The sequence below is a fragment of the Mixophyes fleayi genome, chromosome 5 (assembly GCF_038048845.1).
Source record: "Mixophyes fleayi isolate aMixFle1 chromosome 5, aMixFle1.hap1, whole genome shotgun sequence".
In the NCBI taxonomy this organism is placed as follows: domain Eukaryota; kingdom Metazoa; phylum Chordata; class Amphibia; order Anura; family Limnodynastidae; genus Mixophyes; species Mixophyes fleayi.
The window spans coordinates 81,792,219-81,819,492 of NC_134406.1; the positions used below are offsets into that span (position 1 = coordinate 81,792,219).

Below are 27,274 nucleotides of genomic sequence, written 5' to 3' on the forward strand. Positions count from 1 at the left end.
CCTAAGGTTGCCAAATGGGAGCGCCGGGCCTGCCTACACCTGTATAAATGGTGTAGGAAGGCCACAACAAGGAAAATGCAATAGCAATTCACATGAAGAGGCCAGCATACCGCTTAATTATTGCACTATGTATGCCTATGGCTACATCCTTAAAAATCAAACAGTCCCCTGAAGGTGGCTAAAGAAAGTTTAGTAACAAATCATGAGACATAAGCACATGTTTGTTCCTGAGAGAAACTGACGCAGTTATAATGCAAAATTACCCAAACATATCTAGAAATTCTAAAACCAAGAGATCGACTGCAGATGACTCCAAAATTGTAGGTCTCTAAGAAGGTAAATATGCTTATGCTTCGGTTTGAAAAGAATGGCTGCTAGGCTAGGAATACAGTCCACCTTTACTCATACTAATGTGAACCAACGTGTCTGGAATAGATGGTTTAAAAATATTCTACACAATAAAAATGAAATTGGTATTGTTCAGGCAACTCTTGCCAGTCTATATGAAAAATAGAATCCGTTAAAAAATTGTGTCGGCTGTGGTTAAATTGGTTCCAAATCCTGAATTTTTGCATTCGGCCTGAACGATTTGTATCGCTAAATGTGACACCATCTTAAATGTTGTGCATATCAGTAAAAGGTAGACATACACAGATAAGGTCAATTTTGATCAAATTTAGCAGCATGGTATGGTCAAACAGGTGAAAACCTATCAAATTAAAAATATAATACATCTGATGTACAGGACGGAAAATCCAGTTATGTAATGATGCCAATGGAACAAGTATGTCATCATCGACCTACAGAAACAGGAGCATTTCTAGTGGCCATGACAAATCCAGTTATGTAATGATGCCAATGGAACAAGTATGTCATCATCGACCTACAGGAACAGGTGCATTTCTAGCGGCCATGACAATTCCAGTTGTGCGGTCCAGCCACTTCATTCCACCACTAATATTGCAGCAGACAAAAAAGAATGGCAAAAAATAAACAGTTCTATAGTCTGCCGTGTGTTTTATGGTTATTTTCTGCAGGGGTTGTTTTTTAAATATATGTTTTAGATTTTGGAATATCTATATAACTACAGTGGAAAATAGGGCAGCCACAAAGACCTGGCTAAAAAGTCTATGCCACCAGTTATTAAACACCGGCCTCTTTACAATGAAGTCAAACAACTGGATATGACCAAAGTAATTTAGATATATGAAATAATATTTACATTCCTAGTTATATTTATAATTTTTGCATCTGTCTTCAACACTAGTTATAAGGCTATTTCTGGAGATTTTATGAACCATATCACATTTAGATTAATGGTTTTATTGGTTAGAAATGATCAAAGATCTTATGAGGACATTCTGATAACCTGCACTTATGGGGAGCTGAGAAGTCACGAATGTAATGTCTCATTGCACTTGCAATCGGTGGGGTCAAAGGAGGACACTAAATTGACAGGCAGCTGCTGAGAAAAAAATGTGCCAAAGCCCAAACTCTCTCATTCACTAGGGAGTACCACAGGGTTCCATACTAGTTTATATACTTTCACTAGCGTTAAAAGATCCATGTAACAACATGTATTTTGACACCAGTAAATACTGTTTAAACGGTTACGTAGAGGTTTCATTAGACGTTTTCTCGTTCATTAACCACTGCCTCAGAAGCGCTGCCTTTAGGCACAGGAATTCACCTCCCTAACTGCATGAGGACCAATTTTCTTAACAAAATGTTACAAGTGCCTTATTAAAAAGTGCTTATTGGGAACAATGCAGGAACATATGCTGAATCCTGCACCCCTTTTCCATCCGTCTAATGACGGAACAATTAAACAGCGTTTTGTATGGTGCACTTAAGATTTCACTCAGCAAATAACTAGTTAAGCCCATTTAAGTTCAGAACCACTTTTAGTCCTAATGATCCATATACACAACCTTGGCATTCAGGAAATGTAAAAGCTGCAGACACAGAACAGCAATGTTTACAAGCGGTAATTCCCCCTCACTAGAACCAACTACAAGATTAATAATTTTTCCCCACACACAGTATATGAAAAGTGACCAGATACCAAGGATTACTTAGTGGAAGATTCCATGTTATGATAAGAGTATCAATTACTCCCAAACATATGACCTACGTGATAAACAATACATGTGATCATTTTGCACTTTCTGCCCACAGACGTAACATACCTGAGATAAACAGGTTCAACAATAGAGCAAAAAGCAGACGTGACAAACCAAAGCATGTGGCATAAGTAGTCATTCTATAATGACTCAATACAATACAGTGAATTGTACCACATCCAAGAAAAATTAACCCAGAGAAAAAGTGGTGTCTAATACAAAATATTTGTCACCACTTTGTTCAGCATAACTAAAAACAAAAAATTACAATAAAAGTCTCACGGCTGAACCTTACTGTACAAGTAACAAAACATTTGGGAAATATTGTCTTTAAAGAATAAATAAAAAAGGTAAATAAATTAAAACGGCAGTGTTTGTAAGAGACCACAGTATATACACACACGTACAATTCTGAACACTAGCACTCAAACACCCTCAGTGTGGTAACAAGAGATAGATCATGGACAGGTAACACAGACACATGATCAGGAGTGCCAATAAAAAGGTATACATTTACAGGGGAAAACGTCTGAGCCGAGAATATTAGCAAGATGTGCCTGAAAAGATATATCATTATATTATTACAGGTTTACTGGGAAATATTCTTAAACATAACAGGACAGATACTTACGATGAATTCAGAATAAATGAACAAGTTTTGTAGCAAAGGAGCAATAATATTTACCATCAAAATGTATATCCAATAATGACATTGTACAAGCATCCACAAAGCCAGCATTCCATATCCTGCATTTAGTTCAGTTTGCCAATTACTACAGGTAAATTGTTCACACAAACAGGTTATTTTACCTTCTGCCATAAAGTCCAGCTGCTCAGAAGAATCATCATAAAGTGACTCCTGCTCATTTTCAGCGTCACACTCAAAGCTTTCTTCTTCAATTAGTGGCTTAATAAAGGACATAATTAGAATCAAGAGTATCCCAGGGGTGGAAGACAAATAGACTAATAAAGGACACACTCATTACAAGTTACAGACACATGCTGTATGGCCCCTTAGGGGCCACATGTATGGCACAGCAAGGGGACAGCGGGAGCCCCATTTGTGGGGCAGCATCCCTGTTCCCTCACATACTTGTAGCAAAGGGTTCTGTGATAAAGTCTAAGCACTCTCACCACTGACACATACAACAGCCGAACCAGCAGGGACTTGGGACACACCCAAGTGAGAAGCTGCACCTGTAATATCTCTATTTGTATAGCTATATATTTATATACTAGAAGCAGCCCTGGTATATAGCAGTACTTAAAAAACACACATAAAAAACAAAAACAACAAAAGCTAAGTTTCAGCAAGAAATTTCAGAGCGTAAAGTACAGTTTTTAAATTCCTGCCCTCCCCTGTTGCATTGTGAATGGTAGAATCCAAACAAGTTTCATAGCAACTGCAGTAAGGAAGTGTTGGCTGAGACTACATCTTGCTGAGGGTGGGAGGACAGGTTACCTTGTCAATGATTCATTAACCCTGTGAGTGACAAGGCACCAATAACATTCCATTGCACAATTGTCAGAACTCACAGCAGCATCAGTTTCCTAATGAATTAGAATTTTCTTTCACTTCTTTTGCTCATTAAAATTGAGAAATTGATATTTAGACTGATACACTGACTTGGGAATCTAATGACAATTAATGTGTCAAGGTGGTTGGATGGACTCAAATGAAGTCACACAATAAAATTTCTAGATTTGTTCTCAACTTCTTTACAAAAAGTAGACAAAAGTATGTAAAAACAACAACAACAAAATAATACATATTGCCCTGCATGTTTTTAGAATATCCCTAGATCACAGCATATTTTGTTGCAGGTAATCAGATAAAAATAACAATCAATTTTACAGTACTGTAAATATCAAAGCCATTAAGGATGGTGTTAGAAAAGTTTGAAAACAGTGCAATGATAACAATCGCTCCTCTTATTCTCTTAAAACACTGCAGTAGAATGTGGAGATGTTCTGGCTTGGAAAACGCAGACTTTATAAACACTTGGCATCACCTTAATCTGAGTAGTGCTAATGATGTGTTCCCCATTTAAGAGTAAATCAGGGATTTTTAACAATTAGGAGTGTTTTGAGAGCTTAAACTGAAATTAGACTAACCAGAAATTTGATTCAAATTGATACATGTTGTGTAGATCCTTACTGAGAACAATTAAGTTACACCCGGTTAAAAAGAGTAGCTTTGAAAAAGTTCCTGTTTGGTAATATGGAAGTGTTCAAAGCAAAACAAAGGAGTACATTTGCTCCTGGACAAATCATGTTCCTATGCAAGAGGTGCAAATTCATAAATTTTTTTGCACATAATGAAAATACTGGCTGCTTTTCATGTAGCACACAAATACCTGATAGCTTTATTTTTACACTAAAATTTAAAAGTTGAATTAGGACTTGCCTAATCCCAACTATTAATCTGTCCCCATATTTTCAATTTACCATCCCTTTAATGCAACATGGTTTTGCCAAAGTGAAATCTGCTCAATGTTGGTCCTTAGTCATTAAAACAAAAAAGGGGGAAAGAAAGTAATTTAAAATGGAAAGCACTAATATATATATATATATATATATATATATCTTTTATTAATAAATTAAAAATACCTATAGATGACCAGAACAAAATTCCAAGATAGCGAAATACAAAAAATAGTAAAGCAGTATTAGTGATTATAAAGTTATAGAAACAAGTGATTACAGTTATTTCTGTGGTTGTGTGTTTTTAACAATCACATTTGGCCTGCTTGAATTTCTCCCCACTTGCATCCTTAGGGAGGTTGTAAAGTCAGATAAATTGTTTTTATCCATTGTTACTTATGGTTCTTATTCACCATGAATCCTTATGACTTCGTTATCTATCCAGATATATTATTTTTTCATGTGTTGTTTGCTTATCTCATATATCTCATTGGATACCATGCTGTGCACTTCAGACACAGTATCACTCATTTATACCAGCTGAAGTTGTTGTGATCAATTAAGCTTACTAGGTCCAGGGAAGCTTAATATCTCCTAGCTGCCTAGTCCCTACATAAGGTCCATTTCTTTATCAAAAAGGGATAGTTCTATAGCTTTACGGTGCATTGCTATATTAGAACATATTTTGCCGTCTTGGAACTTTGTTGTGGTCATGTATGGGTATTTTTAATTAATAAAAGTTATATTTTAGATCTATATACTATAGTGCTTTCCATTTAAATTTCTTTCTTTCCCCCTTTTTTGAGCATAAAAAAAATAGTCATGCGGAAAGGCACCTTCCCTTAGGTAAAAATGACCTAAAGAATAAAAATTTTAAATTAATATTATAATAGGGAAGATGCATCTATAAAATTGAGGGTATACAAATCTGTGAATTAGACTGATGCAGTATTTTTACCTTTATTTTTTTCATTTCTGTTATGTTTTTTGTCTTCTCCTCCTTTGCATCATTAAAAGAGTAAATTTGCTCCGGGACAAACCATGTTACAATGCAAGTGGTGCAAATTAGTTTATTAATTTGCACATAAGCAAAATACTGGCTGCTTTTTCCTTTAGCACACAAATACTTGATAGCTTTATTTTTACACTGAAATATAAAGTTGATCTAGGACATGCCCTACCCCAACTATAAATCTGCTATCACATTTTAAATTTATCTCCCCCTCCAATGGGACATGGTTTTGCCAAGGTGCAAATTTACTCCTTTTTGTATGCTTTCCTCTCCTTAATAATTCAGGCTCGTTGTGTTTTGTTTTTGACACTATGGGGCTGATGCAGAGCTGGTCACAAAATGGGAGTAAATTATTATTATTATTATTTATTTTTTTTTTTAAAAAAAGAAATGAAAAGCATTAACAAATAGCGTATTTGCACCCATATGCAGAGCAGTACACATCTTGAGATGTCTCCGTCTCCAAAACATTTGTTCCTGATTTATGAAGAGTCATCATAATCAGTGAGTATTTGCAAAAGCTACACCTCCTAACAGATGTAAATGCGTGTTTCTGCAGGTCTGCATGAACCACGTTTGTGTAGACACAGTACTCGGCCAACATTAGAATGCTCCTTCCATCCCCAGTCCTGCCTCTACAGAGGTAGATCCACGTAAGGGCATGCTCGGAGAGATTTCACACAAGATATGCTATGTAAACTGGTGTACGTTCCACTCTGCATCTGCCCTGTGTGAGAATAACCACCTTGGTAGATTCAAGACAGGAGAGGAACTATCATGATTATAGATACATGCACTATGAAGAGAACTAACTGGGGTGCCCATCTTCAGATGACAAACTTTTACTAAAAAGGGTGCTTTTTTCAGTCACATTATTATATAATGGGGAACAGTTATTTTCCTGTGCCCTGAGTTAAGCTGGGTACACACTACAGGTTTTTCACCCAATTATCGTGGCAATCAGACGATAAATGACTGTTTGGTCCAATATAGCATTGATGTGTACACTTGCATGTTTCATGTTTTCTCGTACCAAAGCACATCCTATCGTTTGACTTGATTTTAGAAACGGACTATAAACGATGTCAGGAAAATTCTATAATGTGTACACACTCACGACCAGCAGTGTAGGCAGATCTCTATGAAGTTTACAGAGCCATGATCTTTTCAGCAGATGGTTATGACAGATGAGCACAGATCTGAAGGTAAATCGTGTAAGTGTGTACACAAATCCGTATACTCGTCTGGGCTTTCAATAGTAAAAATCGTTACAGATATCTATCTAATCAGGAGAAATTTTCAGTAGTGTGTACCCAGCTTTAGGATACAGATCTGCTATTAAATACTACTGTGTACAGAAAATAGCTTGGTGTCACAAAACCCATGGATTCAGGGGCTATAAAACTATTCATTCCATGTTTCACATTTTATTTTACATCTTTGATTTATTTGTGAAGTCTTAGATCTGATCAACATGTAGTGTCAAACATAAAAACAACTCTAAAGCTTTTTGTTAATTAATTCAAACTAAAAATAATATAATACATATACACGTAATAATTGGCTACGCTACTTCTAAATAAACCGTGGAGCAATCACTTGTTTTGAGAGGTCATATAATTGATTGTTGGCCACCTTAAATAAATCCATTTTTCTTCTAAGGAGGTAATTCAATTAGCCGCGATGTTCCTCAGAACATCCCAGCTGCCCATTTTTACCGTTACTACGGTAAATTCTGCTGTAATTTTTCCTTGCGCCTCTATGGTTCGCAAGGAAAAATCAGCGGACATTTTTTGTAAAAAAACCTCACGGGCGTGATTATCTGAGGAACATCGCGGCTAATTGAATCTCCCCTATAATGTATGAAAATAAAACGGGAAAATACCAATTGCTTTTTATAGCTACTATATTACGCAAAGCTTCTCTCTGGATACAATTGTGTCAAAATACACAGTAAACCAGTGGCATCTCAAGAAAATGAAATATCTGTGTCCATGCATATAGAGACAACAAAACTGAAAAGCACAGAAGACAATTAAAAAACAAAGCCGTTCATTTAGTAAAGTTGCAGTAAGAGGAATAGAAGACAAACATTATCCAAAAGGTGAGCAGCTTTTATAAATAATTCAAGCCAAATAACTGAAAAATAAAATGGGAAGTCCAGAAATATACTAAATGAGATGGGGAAGTAGTTATGCACTGATCCATTATTCAATATAACAAACAGTAATTACCATTATTCTATGTGCTTGTGTCTTTCAGAGCTCCCTAATAGCACATAATAGACTTGTGGATATAAGATCAAACTAACAATTGGAACTTCAGCTGTATGGAATCTAGACATTTTGTGTTGGTTGTCAACCTCTGAACTAAGCTGCAATTAGCACTGATTAAAGGGGCACTGTCATTTTATATTGGCCAAGAATTTATAAAATATTTGAAGAGGAAAGTTCCTTCATAATCTCATAAAGTGACAAAGATATGGGGAAGTGATTTTTGAACAAGTGGAAAGTTTATTTGTAAAACATAGTAGACATTTTACACTGGACTAGTGAATTAATATACAATAACCCATAGCAGAAGAAAGGTACAAGTTCCAATTGATCACAGTCCTCAGGGCTCCCTAACAGTGCAGGTTTTCCATAGATCCTTGCTGGAGCACAGGTGTATTCATTACTAACTGACACATTGTAACAGATCCACAGGTGGTCCTAATTATGTCACATGTGATCCGGAAAACCTGCACTGTTAGGGAGCCCTGATCTAGAGTCAGATATTAGAGCCATGCATTGACGACAGCCTGGGAGTTGTTCTGTTACCCAGCCCTTTCACACAAAGGTATACATACAACTCTCAGGACAAATAAAAAAAAAAAACACCAACGATTTCACTTGCTGCTTTTAATTACTAATTTCACCTTGAATACTTCCTAACTTGTTTGCTTGTAACTTCTTGTGGCAGAGCCAAGGTACAGTTCTTCCAGAGCAACAGCTTGATGTGACTTCCACTGAAGTCAAAGTAGGATATGGCGGACATTCATGACAACTGGTGCACGGATAAAGTGGCCAAAAAGGGTACTGTAACCAATAGCAACCAGAGTTTTCATTTTCTAAATTGGACTAGAAAATGATTGGTTGCGATTAGTTCCACTACATTTTTAGCAGCGTTATCTGTGCACCAGTTTTCAGAAATTTATCACATCAGATTTGCTGAGTTGCACAAAGATAGGTCTGTGCACAATTACTTCTCCATTCCTCCCACAAAGTGTAACCCATCTTCTTTTCCATTACAACCTGGTATTTGACATGTGTCACCATAATCACTGTAACCTTAGCAGAATATTATACTGGAAAATATTACCCTAGAAAAACACCTTGGCATCAATCTCGTTGTACAACATATGCAAAGATAATTGGTTTAAAGTGTATTGCAAACGCTTTATCATTTGTCTTGAAAATTGGCTACAATGATATGGGTGATATTTATTTTTATATCTGCAAAGCAAGCACTATAAATATATATGTATATAAATATGCAGAGAAATAAATCCTTGCACCAATCCAGGACTGCAGTCTGCAGAACATTGGGGTTGCTTGGCATTGTTTACAACATACAAGCTAATTAATATAGTAATATACAATAGGGATCATTGATTCTGTGGGGTCCCACAGTACACACACACAAAAACATAGTGAACATTGAACGGACCATGGGCATCATACACACCATTTCCTGTGCATAGACTACTCAGTCTTCCCCAAAGCTGGTCATTTCACTGGCTGATCTGAGGCAGCTCCTGATGAGAACCATTCAGAACTGGTCATGATAATCCCTATCCCACCTACCTATGGGGTTCAGTATTAATGTACATTTCCCCATAGGAATCAACGATCCCTATGTTTAGGTGCATCACCCCACTCTAGCATTTAAATTCTGCATTTAAGATTTTAAAGAAAGTTCAGTTCATAAAAATAAAACGTTACTCACGTCATTACATCATTTAATATATGTTGCACTGCAGTGGGGTTTTATTTATTTTTTTAGTTTTAACGCTTCTTTTTTCATTTTAGTGCCTCTGAGGCGTGTCAATGCAGCTGAAAATACACATTAATCTTAATGTTAGCACATTGTAAATTCAATGATGATACTAAGAAATGCGTACATATACATTTCCATATGCATCTGGCACAAAGGCAAATTCAACACACAAACTTAAAGTTCATTATCTAATTCAGCACAGGATACTGTATTTGGAAATTAAGTTGGAAATCTTCATCATCACTTATTCATATGGCGCCACCAATTCCGCAGCGCTGTACTGTATATTTTGTCATTCCCATCCGTCCCTGCTCCATTGGAGCTTACAGTCTAAATTCCCTTACATACAGCCTAGTGTTAATTTGTCAGCAGCCAGTTAACCTACTAGTATGTTTTTGGACTGTGGGAGGTAACCAGAGCACCCGGAGGAAACCCATGCAAACACAGTGAGAACATACAAACTCCACACAGATAAGGCCCTGGTCGGGAATCAAACTCATGATCTCAGTGCTGTGAGGCAGAAGTGCTAACCACTTAGCCACCGTGCTGCCAATATGCAACAGCACACTTAGACAACCTTATTCCATACCTGAGAGGTTGACTTATATTTATTGTTTAATGTTTCCTTTATATTAACCACTTCAATGGGGCAATGTTTTGCAAACTGAACATAACAGACTGTATAAGTTACAGTCTGTACTTTGACTTAAATAGCAGTAAAAATTAGGTCTGCAGAAAGGGTTGTTCCCAGTGTTCAGAACAATAGCCACGTGCTTTCTCTATGGCACAGTTATGTCTACAACAGAAAAGCAGATTCAGTGTGTCTGAGGTATCCAGTTATACTTAGCTGCACCAGCAGAGCTGCCCAATCTTAAATCTGGTTTTCATGGAATGCAAACTGAAACTATAACACTGATCAGGGAATACAGTTCAGCTATTTAGAATGTTGAAATAAAAGATAACCATCACTGGATGAGCAAGTGTATCACAGAAATGTAACAAATAGGACACTTCTGACTTTATTTGCATCTTCCAACATAATTTACAGCTGTCCTCCAAAATTATACTACTGGATTCACTTATTTTGGAGACCCACATGTGATATCAGACGGCATATTTCACCAGCGATATTGCAATGTGTCTGGTCACATTTTTGAATCTTGATTAATAAATCTATACAATAGAGAGCCTTGTAAAACACACCAATTGACAAGAATTACATTGCTGACAGAATTTAATCTTCAGCAGCCCATATGCTAACAGGTTTAGTAACTTAGCATGGAACTAGAACTTGTCTAATTTGGCCACCCATGCAGGTAACTGAATGGTACAGAACCATTTCCTCTGGGCTCAGGCCAAATGACCAGTTAATATGACAACCGGTTAGTGTGGTTGGCTGATGAATGCACACATTGGTAGATTGTGGTCACTGACCAACTAAATGGCACATGAGCAATCCACATCAATTATTGTTCAGTGGTACTGGTTGTTTTGGGTACACACACAGCAATTTGGTTGTCCAAGCCACTACGACAGATCACAGAGGGTAGTCCTCAGGAGTATTTGCTATATTGAGTACTGTTTTATGAAGCACGTTTGAGTGTTTAATCAAAGGTGCTCTTGTAGGATTATTAGGTCAGACATGTCACTCTAGATACATGGTATCATTGCAGTAAGTTCACATGAAAGGACCTGCAATAAGACGAATGGATATCAATTCATACTATGAGGATCTGTCATAAGATATAATTCTTACTCTACTTCAGAATGTCAGTGAGTAAGGTGACAATGCAACAATAATTATTTACTGATATAACTCCTCAATATTTCATGTCATCCATTAAACCATTTAATTTCAACAAGCAATTATATGATTGTACAGTTGCCACTATTCACTGGAGAAAAACCTTACCAGTCTTGTAAAGATTTTTTTTCAGCAAACACATCTAAGTACATATTAAAACGCACACAAAAATGCTATATGGTTTATAGGTATTTTACTTGCATTTTAACTTGCAATAGATGATAATGCATTGCAAATGCCCATGAGTACTTAACATTAAAAAAATGCCAATTTCCATCATTTGCCTAGAATCAAAAAAGTAAAATATGCTATAAACATTAGTACTGAATTTATGGCAGATTCCTGTATGGTTACAGTATCCTAGAAACCAAAACAGAGAATGTCTTATTGTGTTTGAACGGCAGGCATGGCAGCACATTGTCTGTGCCCACTATTATAGTTCATGAGAAGCACCAGATACCATGAATACTAATATTATAAACAGTGCATGTATAAAATTGTGAGTCAATATTACAGAGAGCTGGATTAGAAGACAACAAATAAGTATCCCTTTTGTTATATGTGAGTGCCATCGCTCCGATGAAAGAAAATCCTGCCAAATATCCCTCTGCAATCATATGCAGCCTGTTCCCGCAACTGACAAAGATGTTACATCAGATCAGAAAATGCAGGATGACAACATGGAAGGTCGTACAATAAGAAGCTAAATGACATTCAGATCAACACATATATCATCTGTACTATTATTAGATCATTGCTTAAGATCATTATACATTAAAATAATATTTTGCCCAATCCATGCTGGGTCAAAGATGCCAAACAGTCCTCACCAGATAATTTGCTGCAACATGCTGTTGACCATATATGGGGGTTAAATTGCTTTTTGAATTCAGACAATTAAACAAAACAAAAACAGATGATGCGATAATGAATATACAGTATGTGTGAAACCATCACATTCTTAGAAGAGACTTCACACAGCTTTAAATTAGACCCCCTGGTCACCACGTGGAGATCAATTGTTTAACCCCTCCACTGCCAGAATACAGTGCCATTTACCAAGCTATAGATGCTGGCTGCTTCAGTCGTAAGCATACACAGATATTCTTAACCTGCCTTTGTCCCAGTAACTGGTGTGAAATCTTACATTACATTCATTATTCTTATAAGAAAGACACGCATAACATTCCAAAGATAGCATTTCTTATCACCAGCAGAAAGCCTCATTACCATCTGCACAATCCTCGTACCACCAGTCCAATTCATAGTAATCCTCTTCTATAAATTTCTGCATAGTCAGTGTCCCCTATGGCAAATCGACAATCCAGTGCGAGGTCAGGTGAAATTCAGCCAGGCCTGTCTGCTTCTACCATACAGTGGCATACAGACAGACACATGTGACACCATAAAAAGCATCTTCTGAGTCACCAGGCAGTAGAGAAAAACTGGATGAGGGGAAAAAATGAGAATATAAAGTAATGTGTTCAGAAGCCTGCGGTAGATTGCACTGGCAGCATGCTGTAATAAAGAAGCACTGTAGAAGCGTCCTGTATGGGAGTTGACACAACTGCCCTATCAACAAGCGGAGACAGTGACGTCAGGGACACACACCACCACTTGCTCGCTACACAGCCTTCCCTTCAGGTCCCTACACATCACTTAGCTTAGTGGTTTCCATGGAGACCGACTGACCGGGAAATGATGCTTAGGATGCAGGGAATGTCTCCTACTAGATCTGATTTAAAAGCTTATGGGAAATTAACCTAATAATGACCCTTGTTACAAGCAGGAAAAGTATCAAAATAATTATCTTTGTTGTTCAACTTCACATGGATTCTTCTGTTCTTTAAAGAAATGCACTTCACCATAAAAACTGGATGAACAAATTTAATCTTCAACACCCAGAAACATTTTTATGGATACTTTCAACTTTTTATGATTCTGCAAGAGATCATCCCTGCCAACAATACAACAATCTGTTAGGCCTTCTTGCTGTACCATTGTCATCTTCCTTTTAAAATGAATAATGAAAAATAATGCTGTCTCATTTATCTTTTTAAGCAATTGGACTCTACAGCTTAGCATGCGCACTGTGAATCGGACAATTGGATAGTCTCAAATCAAAAGGTCAAATGTCAACACCTCATGCACAATGCAGCATGACAATTACTACGATCGACATTGTGTGCACTATTTTACCCAACCACACTAACTGAGCCCAAATATATAGCAGTGTGGTCTGACACTAAAGGGCCACATATGAGCTCAGGATCACCGTCCCTGAAACAGACCACATATGGGTATCTTAACCTGTTTTTCCTCTCTCTCTAATGTAAGTGTTAAGAGATAAATATAAATAAATGGTAAATTTACAGGACTCTATTTAGTTTCTAGTATTATTAACTTGGTACTAACTGTAGACAAGCTTCACAATCTTTTTCATAAGTGATAAGTATCACACAATACAATGATTAGGCATAACCCTGTGACTGGGGTGGGTATATTATAATATATATATCTATTATGACATTATCTGGAACATGGTATATCATTGAACTATGGCCAGGTCAGATGTGACAGGTAAACTCTAATAATCTCGCCACACTAATGACACTAAGGTAATGTTATGTGGATATGACGGGTTAACATTAGAGACGTTGCATCAGTAAACGGTAAGCTGTGTGCATCAATAAAGGTGTGAGAATAATCATTAGTTACACTTTTGAGTACACATAACTCTGATTATGATCACAACTAGGACGTACAGTATATTATAGCCGTTTAAACTTTGATCATAGACACTAATAGCCAAAAGATAAACTGATGACTAACATAGTATTGTAGGGGACTGGATACATCATCACGTGGCCAGGTGTATAGAGCCCTGGAATAACACAGTGCGTACGCTGTGGAATTCTGACATGGCGATATCACTAGGGCGTGATCTACCTAAATTATACTGAGCGTGCAAGTTATCACGTAGAGCAGTCATGAAGGCTACACCCAACTTTACATGGGAAAGTATATATCCCATAAAAAACAAACATTCATAATGCATGTTGTTAGATAGCCTAACATGTACAATCGCATGCTGTCAGGATAAAGCATAGATCTGATATGCTGAAATAGAATATTGGATGTCAGGACCCAAATAAATCTTTGCATGAATACCTAAATTAACCTGATGGTCAATTCAGATAAAGGTGTGACCAAATGAGGCCAAGAACTTGTAATTGAGTTAGGTAAACCCTTTGTGCAGAGACCAGCTTTAGATATGCAGATCACAGACATCCATTGTATTTGATCATGTATTTCCCTAGCTAGTACTTCCCTTCAATGGGTAGTATAAACACAAACTAACCCCTAGGTGTAAATTAGAGAGCTTGCATTTATTTACAAGGGATAATTCATAACTGCAGGGTAAATAGGTTGTATCAAATGAATCCATTGATAAGCTAGTGTAACAGTTAAAGACGCAGCGTCTGATGTAATGGTGTTTGGAGGTTTTTACATCCCAGTGTGAGGAGATAAGCCTGCCACTTTTAGCAGCTTTCAGGACATAGCACTGTTTGCTTGTGACACTTGAATAGACTTGTAGGTACCGCTCAGCATGTGGCCTGGCTCAATGGGGCCAGGGGATAACATAGCCTATATGTAATACTGTATAGACAGAAAGAATTCAGTTTTAAAATATGCCACTTAAAATCAATAAAAGCAGAGATCAACCACCTATTCCTCAATAGCATGATGAAGGGCAGCTCATATGGTAAATTAAGAATTCTGACCCACAGAGAAATGAAGAAAAGGAGTGGAAGCTCTGTGAATGCCCTGTACTTAGGCATGTTTGATATGAAAATATAAACAAAGTCATAGGGGATTTGTTAATGATAAGATTGGATCGATGTAACGCTGTCCAGGACAAATATATCACATTGTAGAATTGGTTAATAAATCAGGCAACAGGTAAATTTGGTTTGAAAAGGTGTCCCAGGACACAACCCCGATTAGCATTAACCCTGCCCCTGTGAATGCCGCACCCATTTGAGGTTGCTTAAAAATCTGTGTTCTGAGGGAACAAATTGTCAGACTTTTGGGGATCAATCTATTTGAAGGACTGTCCATTATTTCTGCCTGCCCCAGGCATACAGATTATTATATGTAAGTAATGCTCTGTACGTTATCTCTTTTATTTTAAACTGTTTTGCTTGTTATGTCAAATTTATTATTTGTTTATTCCTTATTTTTCTTTTTATCTGAATGCCCTGTACCTTTTGTATATTAAATCTAAAATTTAATAAGTTGCGTCCTTGATACTCTAAATAATCCATAGCCTTTGTAGAGGAGATTGCTCGTCCAGGTAAACCCTTGGAATGCCAGTGTGTGATTTGTTGATACATTTGATTAACAAGCTGTGTGTGCTTGTATGTACATTTGTGTAACAGTCTGGAGGTGTGAAGAGTTAACCCTGTGTGTGCTGGTGGGAGTCTTGCTAGTTTGTGGAACTAGAAGCCTGTGTGCCAGTGTGGGATAGTATATTGGGGTCCTATTGCCCGTACCCAATAGGTGGTGGCTGTACCTGAAGTGTCTGGGGGTGTGAGAGCGCTGTGTTTGGGGGCGATTCCGTAGGTCTAAGAACCTGTGTGATAGGTGAGAGAGACTGCGGGCTGAAATCGTGTGTGACCTCATACAGCAAACACCCCAACGTCACGGCAGCTGGGAGCGCGTTCGTGACAAATTGGTGGCATAGCGGTGGGATGATTTAATTTCTTAGAGTATTAAGTGCATGGTTTAAGCAATTAACCCTTGCACTTATAAACTGATTGTAACCTTGCGAGGAATACAATAGTTTTACAAGGACGAAACTCAGGGCTATAATTTTTGAAGACATACGTGCAAAGCAGTTCTCTTCCCTTCTCTCTTGTTTTTCTTTTCTATCTTTTATTTTGCAAAGTGACTGCAAGGATGGCAGCTGCTTACAAGAAAAAAGCCAAAGAAGTTTTAATTGCCCTGTGTGAGCAGCGAGGTCTCGACTGGACAGATAAAACTAAAAAGGAGCTGGTTCACGCATTATTGGAGGATGATGCAAAGAAGCAATGTGATATGGAACCTGAGCTGGGGAGCAAGACAGAACCAGAGGATCAAGGTGTGGATAATGTCACTGAACCAGAGGATCCGAGTAGGTACATTTTCTTAAATCCAAAGAATCCACTTGTCATGATGAGTATGGCAGAGCTAATTGAAGAAGCTCAGCTGCGAGGTTTCTCCTGCCACAACAAGACACGCAGGGAGATCATCGAACACCTCGACTGGGAAGAGGAAAGCCCGATACATCCTTTCAGCGAGTATCGCATGATGGTCCTTATTCCGGGCTACACGATGAGTCTTATGGAACGGCTGGACTACCTGGAGGAGAGTTTTGAATACGCTCAGGAAGAGGTATCTTTCAGGGGTGGACTTCATACCCCATTCTGGCTAGATCAGTGTCGCCGGGTGGCTGACGAAAGGCAGCACCTGCAGCAGCTTCTTTCACAAGCTGGATCAGTAATCGCCCAGCCTATAGGGGTGGCCCACGAGGAAAAGGTACCCCTGCCAGCTACAGATAACATGGAATATGCTACCGAGATTTTGCATCCAGAGGCCCCTTTTAATCTGCTGGGGGAAGCTGATGATGCTAGCAGCATACTACCAGATGCTGCACAGAATTTGCTATTGGAGGAGGCTGATTTTAAAGAGGACATAATTGTTGAGAAGACTATTTCTGGGGGAAAAATGGAAGTGCCTGAAGATATTCCCACAAATGTTTTAGTAGTTACTGATCTTGGATGGTTAAATTCTCAGTATGTTCCCGCAAATGTTGTTCCTACTATCTCTAATTCTGTTACACCATGTGACTCAGCCCAGGTAGTATGGGATAATGCTGAACCTGCCAATGATGTGACTTTGTGTAAAGAACCTGAACTGTTCTGTAATCATTTTGCATCTGGTGCTGTGCGAGTGAAATGTGATGATGAGAAGCTGATACGTGCCAGTGTTAATTCTGGCAATTATGATGATTTACGGGAAGAACCCGAGGTGCCAGGATGTGATAAGGAAAGAGAATGTCTTATTGGACCTACTGCCTATAATGAGGATAATGTCAATAACAGTATTGTGTTAGAATCCAAACCTGTTTTTACACTGACATCTTGTCATGGGATAGGGACAGCGGACATTGTTATTGCAGATGTTGGCATTAATACTGGTGTAGATAATATGCTTACTAGAAATGGGACAGATGACAATGTGATTAATTCTGTTGTGCTAGAGAAAGACAATGTTTCTACCCAGGTAATGTGCTCGGAAGATGCTGTACCAGGTAACTGGGAGGGAGGGCAGAGTGAAGATGTATATTCTGTGCCTGAACCAGCTGCATACAGAGCGATTGAGCATGTGGGGGAGACACATAGTCCTGACCAACGGGAAGTAGCGAGTGACAGCAATTCTTACTTTGTTGCTGGGACCTGTAGTTCGAATGTTCACCACTCAGATCTACATATGAGTTCTGACCATTCGTCTGAGTTTTCCATAGAGACAAGGGGGTCAGTTGCTAGCCCACACTCACTTAGCCAGCCATCTAACGGCTTAGAGGAGATAAATGAGGGGCCCATACTCCCGGCTACTCTACATCCCCAGATAGATGAGTCCAAGGGGGAGGGGAGTGTCCTGTTATGTAGGCCCCAAGATAAGAAGTGCATAGGATGTCCCACTGACAGGGAAGGTTGTAACTGGGGAGCAGGGCAGAGTAGAAGTAGGTATTCTGCTGTGCCAGCCTTAAGGGGTTCCCACTTAGAGGTACAGTATCAGGAATTCCTGGCCATTTTTCCCTCAGGCTTTCACTTAGAAGACATGAGGATTAGAGACAAAGTGCACACTGTAACAGGGTTGGTACATGAGAACGTGATGCAGGCCCAGGCCAGCCAGAAGCAGTGGTATGATTCCCCTGCCAGGATGATAGAGAGAAATTTTCATGATAATCGGTTAAAGGCTCATAATGACAGTGAGAGCCAGCTAGCAGCTATTACAGTGGACCCAGGGGGAAATTAGATGAGATGATCTTGGGCACTGACCTGTCAGTCAATGCCCATGCCATCTCTTGAAGGGGGGAGATGTCAGGATAAAGCATAGATCTGATATGCTGAAATAGAATATTGGATGTCAGGACCCAAATAAATCTTTGCATGAATACCTAAATTAACCTGATGGTCAATTCAGATAAAGGTGTGACCAAATGAGGCCAAGAACTTGTAATTGAGTTAGGTAAACCCTTTGTGCAGAGACCAGCTTTAGATATGCAGATCACAGACATCCATTGTATTTGATCATGTATTTCCCTAGCTAGTACTTCCCTTCAATGGGTAGTATAAACACAAACTAACCCCTAGGTGTAAATTAGAGAGCTTGCATTTATTTACAAGGGATAATTCATAACTGCAGGGTAAATAGGTTGTATCAAATGAATCCATTGATAAGCTAGTGTAACAGTTAAAGACGCAGCGTCTGATGTAATGGTGTTTGGAGGTTTTTACATCCCAGTGTGAGGAGATAAGCCTGCCACTTTTAGCAGCTTTCAGGACATAGCACTGTTTGCTTGTGACACTTGAATAGACTTGTAGGTACCGCTCAGCATGTGGCCTGGCTCAATGGGGCCAGGGGATAACATAGCCTATATGTAATACTGTATAGACAGAAAGAATTCAGTTTTAAAATATGCCACTTAAAATCAATAAAAGCAGAGATCAACCACCTATTCCTCAATAGCATGATGAAGGGCAGCTCATATGGTAAATTAAGAATTCTGACCCACAGAGAAATGAAGAAAAGGAGTGGAAGCTCTGTGAATGCCCTGTACTTAGGCATGTTTGATATGAAAATATAAACAAAGTCATAGGGGATTTGTTAATGATAAGATTGGATCGATGTAACGCTGTCCAGGACAAATATATCACATTGTAGAATTGGTTAATAAATCAGGCAACAGGTAAATTTGGTTTGAAAAGGTGTCCCAGGACACAACCCCGATTAGCATTAACCCTGCCCCTGTGAATGCCGCACCCATTTGAGGTTGCTTAAAAATCTGTGTTCTGAGGGAACAAATTGTCAGACTTTTGGGGATCAATCTATTTGAAGGACTGTCCATTATTTCTGCCTGCCCCAGGCATACAGATTATTATATGTAAGTAATGCTCTGTACGTTATCTCTTTTATTTTAAACTGTTTTGCTTGTTATGTCAAATTTATTATTTGTTTATTCCTTATTTTTCTTTTTATCTGAATGCCCTGTACCTTTTGTATATTAAATCTAAAATTTAATAAGTTGCGTCCTTGATACTCTAAATAATCCATAGCCTTTGTAGAGGAGATTGCTCGTCCAGGTAAACCCTTGGAATGCCAGTGTGTGATTTGTTGATACATTTGATTAACAAGCTGTGTGTGCTTGTATGTACATTTGTGTAACAGTCTGGAGGTGTGAAGAGTTAACCCTGTGTGTGCTGGTGGGAGTCTTGCTAGTTTGTGGAACTAGAAGCCTGTGTGCCAGTGTGGGATAGTATATTGGGGTCCTATTGCCCGTACCCAATAGGTGGTGGCTGTACCTGAAGTGTCTGGGGGTGTGAGAGCGCTGTGTTTGGGGGCGATTCCGTAGGTCTAAGAACCTGTGTGATAGGTGAGAGAGACTGCGGGCTGAAATCGTGTGTGACCTCATACAGCAAACACCCCAACGTCACGGCAGCTGGGAGCGCGTTCGTGACACATGCTATGGTTTTCAATAAGAAAAAGATTAGGTACAAATTTTGGTAGTTATTATGACAACTTGCAGCAGGCTTTGCCAGTCTTATTTGCCATTATTTTATACCCTCTTTCAGGAATTTTCATGTATTTATACAAACTAAATCGAACAAAAGTAAGATATGATGAGCAATTTTTTTATTTTTCGACAAGCTGGTTTAATTGGTGTCCTAGTTATACGCAAGACAGTGTTCACTGGGGTCGCAGCAGACAATGACGGTATAGGGGGCTGACCATGTTAGAGCAGGGGTGGAGGCATTACATGCAGCAGTTATAATTGTGGTCTTGTATGACAACTAGCAGTAGATCATAATGAATTAATGAAAAGTTAAAGGATGTTAAATTTGATTTAAGAAGGAAAACATAAAACCGTCCTTGTACCCCATTGACCAGCAAAATATTACCATATTGTCCATTCTGCCCGACACTAAGGATCATTTACAAACTACAAACTGAGCAGACCAGCGATGCTCCTGTGTGTGGCTGCCTAGCACATTTAAGGTGTACAAACGCATTTGAAAAACGCTCCGTTAAAGCATTCAGTGCCTAGTATTACGGGTTGGTCAAAAAGCCTGAAAATGACTCAGGGTAGGAACATTAATATGTCACATCAAATTCCAACTTTATGTTTTTTCTCCAAAAATATTGCTCAATTCAGCCTCTTTCTTTAGCAAACATGAATGATGAGGGAGAGGGGAAACCATGTTAGCCAAAGTGCGCCTCATAGACATAGGAGTGCCATCATCCTGTTCTACACTAAACAGAGGCTACCCCCTGAAACCTGCCACTAGCACTTCTGTGTGTTTGAATATTATATGGGTTGAAGTGAGCCTACAAAACACGCTTTCCCACAAAAGTGCAATTGGAAAGTGCATAGTGTATCCCACAGAAGATATAGGAATAAGATCCAATGTCCAGCACCTCTGAGGTAGCACAGCATTCTGTGCCCTACAGGAAAGTTGGGAATCCCCAGCAAAAGTACCTTCTCCAGCCCTTCGTCTCATTTTAATGATGCCATCCCACATTTTGGCACAAAAGTAGGCTAGCTTGTTTGCCTAATATGTACTTAACAAGGAACACCCTCAATCCGTTCAACTTCTCCCATCTGTCTATGCAGATTTATTCACCCCCACAAATACCACCGTCTTGCCTGTATATGTGCTTCCACAGAATACTAGGCACACTTGTACACAAGCAGGCACTGATTCTGTATATTAATGGCAAAAACTAAAAAACAAACAAGTGCATAAACTTTTTATATCCCCCACATCATTAGATCAAATCTCTAAGAAAAGTAAATATACTTATAGGGTTGTACTAACTGTGTAAACAAAAACAACCCAAAAAATAACGAAGAGCAAAATCATCCAAAATTGTGATTTTTTTCCATTTCTTTTTTTTCTGTATATTGTACACCAAATGAATGATATTTCAAAATTTTAACTAAAATCTCCCTTGCCAAAATTAAAATAAGTATTATTTCAAAACAAATACTGTATATATTCGAGTATAAGTCGACCCGAGTATAAGCCGAGGCACCTAATTTTACCTAAAAAAACTGGGAAAACTTATTGACTCGAGTATAAGCCTAGGGTGGGAAATGCAGCAGCTACTGGTAAACAGGAGACATATGTAAGTGATGGAGGGGGAACTAATATCTTACAGGTTCTGGTGGATCCAGCAGGACATGGCAGATAGGTTGGGAAAATTGGAGTCTAAGATCTCCCTGAATATGTTAACTAAACTAACATTTTAGTTCCTGTTTTTAGCAACCATTGCTACCAGCGCCTGAAATATAAAAAAATAAGCAAATTGATGCTGTAGTGATTAAAACCTCTCTGTCATTGAATGCTGATTGGTTGTGGCGGGCTACTAAAGTTGCTGCACCTTACCAGAATCATGGAGTTTTCCTCCCCCGGGGTCTCCTCCACTGCGCTGTTGGGATCGCTAGATTTTTATAATGAGTGTCCACAATTAAGGGTCCAATGTGCAAATAGGCTGAAAGGTCATCAGCTTGAAGCAGTGCAATAAGTGATCAGGAGGAGGAGTTCAGCCTTTTACTTACCTCCGCAGTGGAACGCAAGTTTGCGTTCCAAATGCCGAACTTCCTGTCAGTGGAACGCACATGCGTTCCACTGTGGAAGTTAAAAGCTGAGGGACGGGAGAACAGGAGTTCACTCGTGTATAAGCCGAGGAGGGCTTTTTTCAGCACAAAAAATGTGCTGAAAAACTCGGCTTATACACGAGTATATACGGTATATTATCACCATAATCATAATTTATTGATAACGCTGTAACACCAGACAATCAGGGTAATACATCATACAAAATACAATTACACGTAAAAACAGATGAAGTACATAAGTGGCTGATGGAGGTGCAGACATGAGACAAACGGTAGTGAGAGTTGCACGTGAGAGAGCTTACAGTCTAGGGGCCTGATTCATTAAGGATCTTAAATGAAGAGGTATTTTATTTCAGTCTCCTGGACAAAACCATGTTACAATGCAAGGGGTGCAAACTAGTTTTCTGTTTTGCACATAAGTTAAATACTGACTGTTTTTTGATGTAGCACACAAATACTTGATAGCTTATTTGTACACTGAAATTTAAAAGTTGATATTTGTGTGCTACAGTATTTAACTTATGTGCAAAACAGAATGCTAATTTGCACCCCTTGCATTGTAACATGGTTTTGTCCAGGACACTGAAATAAAATACCTCTTCATTTAAGATCCTTACTGAATCAGGCCCTAGATTATTAATAGATATATTTTGAACAAGAGACCGACACAATGCAAAGAAAAAAATGAACAATATGGGCCCGATTCATCAAGGCATGTATCTGCTGAATTTGAGCCTATCAAATGCAAAATCTGGAAGGGTCAGAACTGGCAGCTACGGACGGTAAAGCAGCCCTTTTCCTTGCGACAGCACACAGAAAGGGCACATACTACAGCCTACGATTTAGGGGGGTGTCCAGGGAAGTGGCCTTTTCCTCTCGTCAATGTACAATAGGAGCGTGCCAAACACGAGCTCACGCAGCCACGGCCGTATCTATGGCTATGGAAATAAACTTCCACTTGTACTGTATCTCTTGCTCCAGCTATGGGGCTAGTCTAAGTTGAGCAGGCTCAATACAGTGTAAAAAATAGTTCTACAAGCACCAGCATGCCCCGTCTGTAAATGGCAGTCCAGACTTGCTGGGACTTGTAGTTCCACAAAGTAAATACCAAAGACAAAACAATGCAATAGTCTTTTATACTTTTTCTTTATTCTTTTTCACATTACCCTACACCCACCACCCCAGGGGTGTAGGAAGAGCCCTAGCGCTTCAAGCAAGGGAATGGGTATTACTAGAGGGGGTGCCCACAAAAAGTGTTGGCAGACCCCACTCCATAGGGAATCCAGACTAGTGCTGGTTTTCGTGAAATTGGGAGGACCCCTCGCTCCCCCCCCGACTTTGCGGCAACCAGCAGTAGGGTTAATAGCATTAGGAGGGGGACTCCACGCATTTTGTTTATTATCTACTTTTTACACTGTATTACAGCCGACTGGTCAGGCTGTAATGCTGCCCAACGTACCTGTAGCGTCCAGTGTAGCAGAGCAGCCCTGCACCCGAATTCAACAGTGCACGTAACTTGAGATCTGTGCTTTGATGAATTCGGGTGCAAGGAAAGCCTACATCCGTGCATTTAATACGGAGCGCAGATTGTGTTTAGAATGTGTCCCTAATGAATCAGGCCCTATATGTTTAGTATTGTATATTAAAAACTTTTAGTTGACAGCATATGGTGCTTTAAAATTTCACTTTATAAGTACTATAAATAGGTCACTTTTGCTCTTCTGAGAAAAAGCTACGTCACTGATATACATTGCTTATCATCCTTTTAATTGTTCAAAAGTCAATGAAAAGAAAATGGATGCTTGAAATTTGCCAGAGCGCTAATGCTCAGGGGTTGAAGTCTCATTAACAGCACCTAGGACATGATGCGGGGGCCAGCAAGGTCTACTGTACTATGCACAAGGCACTGAGCCAGAAGCACTCGTATCTATTTTGTCAAAGTCAAAATCACCTTGAGGCCGCACAGCTGATCTAACCACAGAATAGCGACGTATTTACACTGTGTTATACTAATAACTGTTTATAGATAAAAGACAAAAACTACTGGTACATGTCTCAAGGTGGTTTGTCGTTAAATGAGTACAAAATCAGAATGAATAAGGCTAGTCCGAAAGCAGTGCTACAAAGGTGAGTCTAAAAGGGAACTGTGGTGGCAGGGCATAAAGCAGGGCACACAACGACATATTGTTGTGAAAACTGCCTCATGCCCCTAGGCACATCTGAACTTAGAATTAGGACTTTTAGGTAACTAGATGTGAAATGACCAATTGCCCATCTTATTATAAATGTGATATTGAATGTAGGGATCTATTTTATGATACATATATACACATGTACATATCTGTTCACTGCATGCATACAGGGCCACCAAGAGGAATTTTGGGCCCTGGTACAGCAATGGGTCCCCTATAGGTGATTAGCATGTAAACTTATGCGCTGCGGTGTGCCGTCAAAAGGTGTGGCCTTACCATTGGGAGCGTGGTTGTGCATCACTGTGGGCGTGTCTAGCAGGTGAAAAGCACTAGGCCACCCTCCTACAGAAAAATGCATTACTCACACATGCCCACCTCTGCCCAGCAGCTTTAATCAAACTTGCCCGCCCCTGCCCACTTGCTTTAAATACACAATGCCCCCTCTATGCCCAGCACCTTTAGTCACACATGCCCCCCCCCCTCTGCCCAGCACCTTTAGTCACACATGCCCCCCCTCTGCCCAGCACCTTTAGTCACACATGCCCCCCCTCTGCCCAGCACTTTTAGTCACACATGCCCCCTCTCTCTACGCAGCACCTTTAGTCACACATGCCCCCTCTCTCTACCCAGCACCTTTAGTCACACATGCCCCCTCTCTGCCCAGCACATTTAGTCACACATACCCCCTCTATCCCCAGCACCTTTAGTCACACATGCCCTCTATCAGCCTAGCACATTTAGTCACACATGCCCCCTCTCTGCCCAGCACCTTTAGTCACACATGCCCCCTCTCTACCTCATCACATCTTCTTACCTTTTTCGCCACTGCAGAGCACAGCAAGATTACCAGCAGTCTACACTCTGCATCATGTGACTGCTGCTCCGATAGTGCCCGGTCCTGCACACTGCTCATCCCCCACTCGCAGGAGCGCGCAGACTACACCCAGGAGCAAAATATAAAAAGTACTCTTTAAAGCAAAAAAAGAAATACATTTTAACTATAAAGCCCTAGTGGGGCCCCGGGCCCCCCAGGAAGGTCCAGGTGTGAGTAATTTGTACCCCCCCCCGCCCCCCCCCCTTTCTTCTCAGTGTCTGTGCATGCATAATATATCCATTGTTAAAGTTTTGCTATCACATTTCCTCACAGGATTCGGGAGAATGACCTGCTCTCCCGGGAGTCCAGGAGACTAACTCGGAATTCGGAAGACAGACTTAAAATCTGAGTCTTAAAGTCCTTCTTAATCTGTGGAATCAAAAAGCATGCAATACATACTTTCACAAGGTTTTTTGTTTTTTTTTGTTTTTTTTAACGCTAATAAAAGCATGAATATTGAAATGGGAAAGTTCCAATGACCCCATAGCCTTGGGGCTTTCTGACAGGAGTGTTTGTACTGTGGAGCCATTTTTTTGGGACACTGTATGCATAAATTTGTATTTACTGCAAGTGAACACATGGGGGTCAATGAAATGTCCTCCATTAACCCCCCCTACCACTGTTGCAAGTGTGCATTACCACACCATGCCAAACACAGCCACATGCAGTGTCAATGGTACAACCAATGGGTAACCGGCCTTAAACGTGCCGTCAATAAACTTTGATGCAAAGAACATTATCCTAAAGTCCTTCTGAAAGCTAAGAAATATGATAAAACTATTTAAAGTAATATATGCTTCACAGAGAGTTGAGTGAGGGGGATTCTAAATAGACCTATACTACAGCTTCAATCAAACATATATAATACAGAAAATCAGAGATTACAGTTATGCTTTGCACATAGCAAAAATATAATGTAAAATATGCGTAATAAAAAATATATTCAATAAATGTCTGTATATGACAAGGAGACTGCACATAGAACAAGCAGTTTATTAGAAAATGTATAAACTATTAAAATTGCACTTCTATATATAATGAGAAAAGAACGGCGGAATATTTGCAGGCTGTTCCTCACCAGTAGAGTGTTATGGTAAGCTGGATACACATGTTCAAGCTACGTGTTTCAAATGTTCGTCCTTTTTTCTCAGGCTCTGGCACATTATTGTAAGGGTAGAGGTGGACTTTTTGACCTTTTTCTTTAAAAAATAAATAAAAAAGGGTATAATATTTTGCCATATAAAAAAAAAGGTTAATAATAATAATAATGTTATACATTTGGAATATTCCAGTGATATTTTATAACATCATCTAAAAGCCCAACTTGATTACACATAATGGAATCACTAAAAGCAGAGATGTTTAAAAAAAAAAAAAAAGAACTGCTTATTTCCAAAAAATAAACTCCACATGTTCATGAACATTTCTTTGGGCTTCTTTCAGCAATTTAGACACAGCGAGTTATAGTCAAGAGGAAAAATATCATTGCAATTAATGACTACAATTACATAAGTAGAGATGGGCTTCAGCATTTACTGCCTGTCATCTGAACCTTAACAGTCTGAAGGTTATAAGGAGCATAAGACGCATTGCAGACATCATAGAAGTAACTCCTGTCTGGGAGAAGAGTCTTCTGTTTGGCAAAGTAATCTAGGTGCTAAGCAGAACACATATTTATATTTATGCAGTGATTTCAAACCGTTAAGGTCTTTGTAGACATCACTACCTGATTACTACCAAAAGTAAATCAGAATTTGTTTTTTTGTTTTTTAATTAAAAACATCATAATAAGCACCAAGAGCACCAAGGGGGAAGAACATGAATACAAGTTGTGGATATGTACTGTATGTAAATGGAAC

The 27,274-nt window shown here is 39.1% G+C and overlaps 1 protein-coding gene across 8 annotated transcripts in view; it reads right to left on the minus strand.

Annotated features, from left to right (window-relative positions):
* Positions 1-27,274, minus strand: part of TRAK1 (trafficking kinesin protein 1) — a 99,000-nt gene that overhangs the window by 63,913 nt on the left and 7,813 nt on the right. The window contains exon 2 of one of the 8 annotated variants that reach the window (XM_075212473.1): positions 26,494-26,608. The exons of 3 other annotated variants lie outside the window; for them this stretch is intronic. Coding sequence is in view for 4 of the 5 variants with exons in the window: in XM_075212468.1 (XP_075068569.1) it covers positions 2,934-3,045 (112 nt within the window). In the remaining variant the exon portion in view is untranslated. Of the gene's footprint in view, positions 1-2,808; positions 2,852-2,933; positions 3,243-12,631; positions 12,917-26,493; positions 26,609-27,274 lie in introns of those variants that run through there. 4 more of the 8 variants (XM_075212471.1, XM_075212474.1, XM_075212468.1 and 1 more) reach the window with 4 other exon arrangements.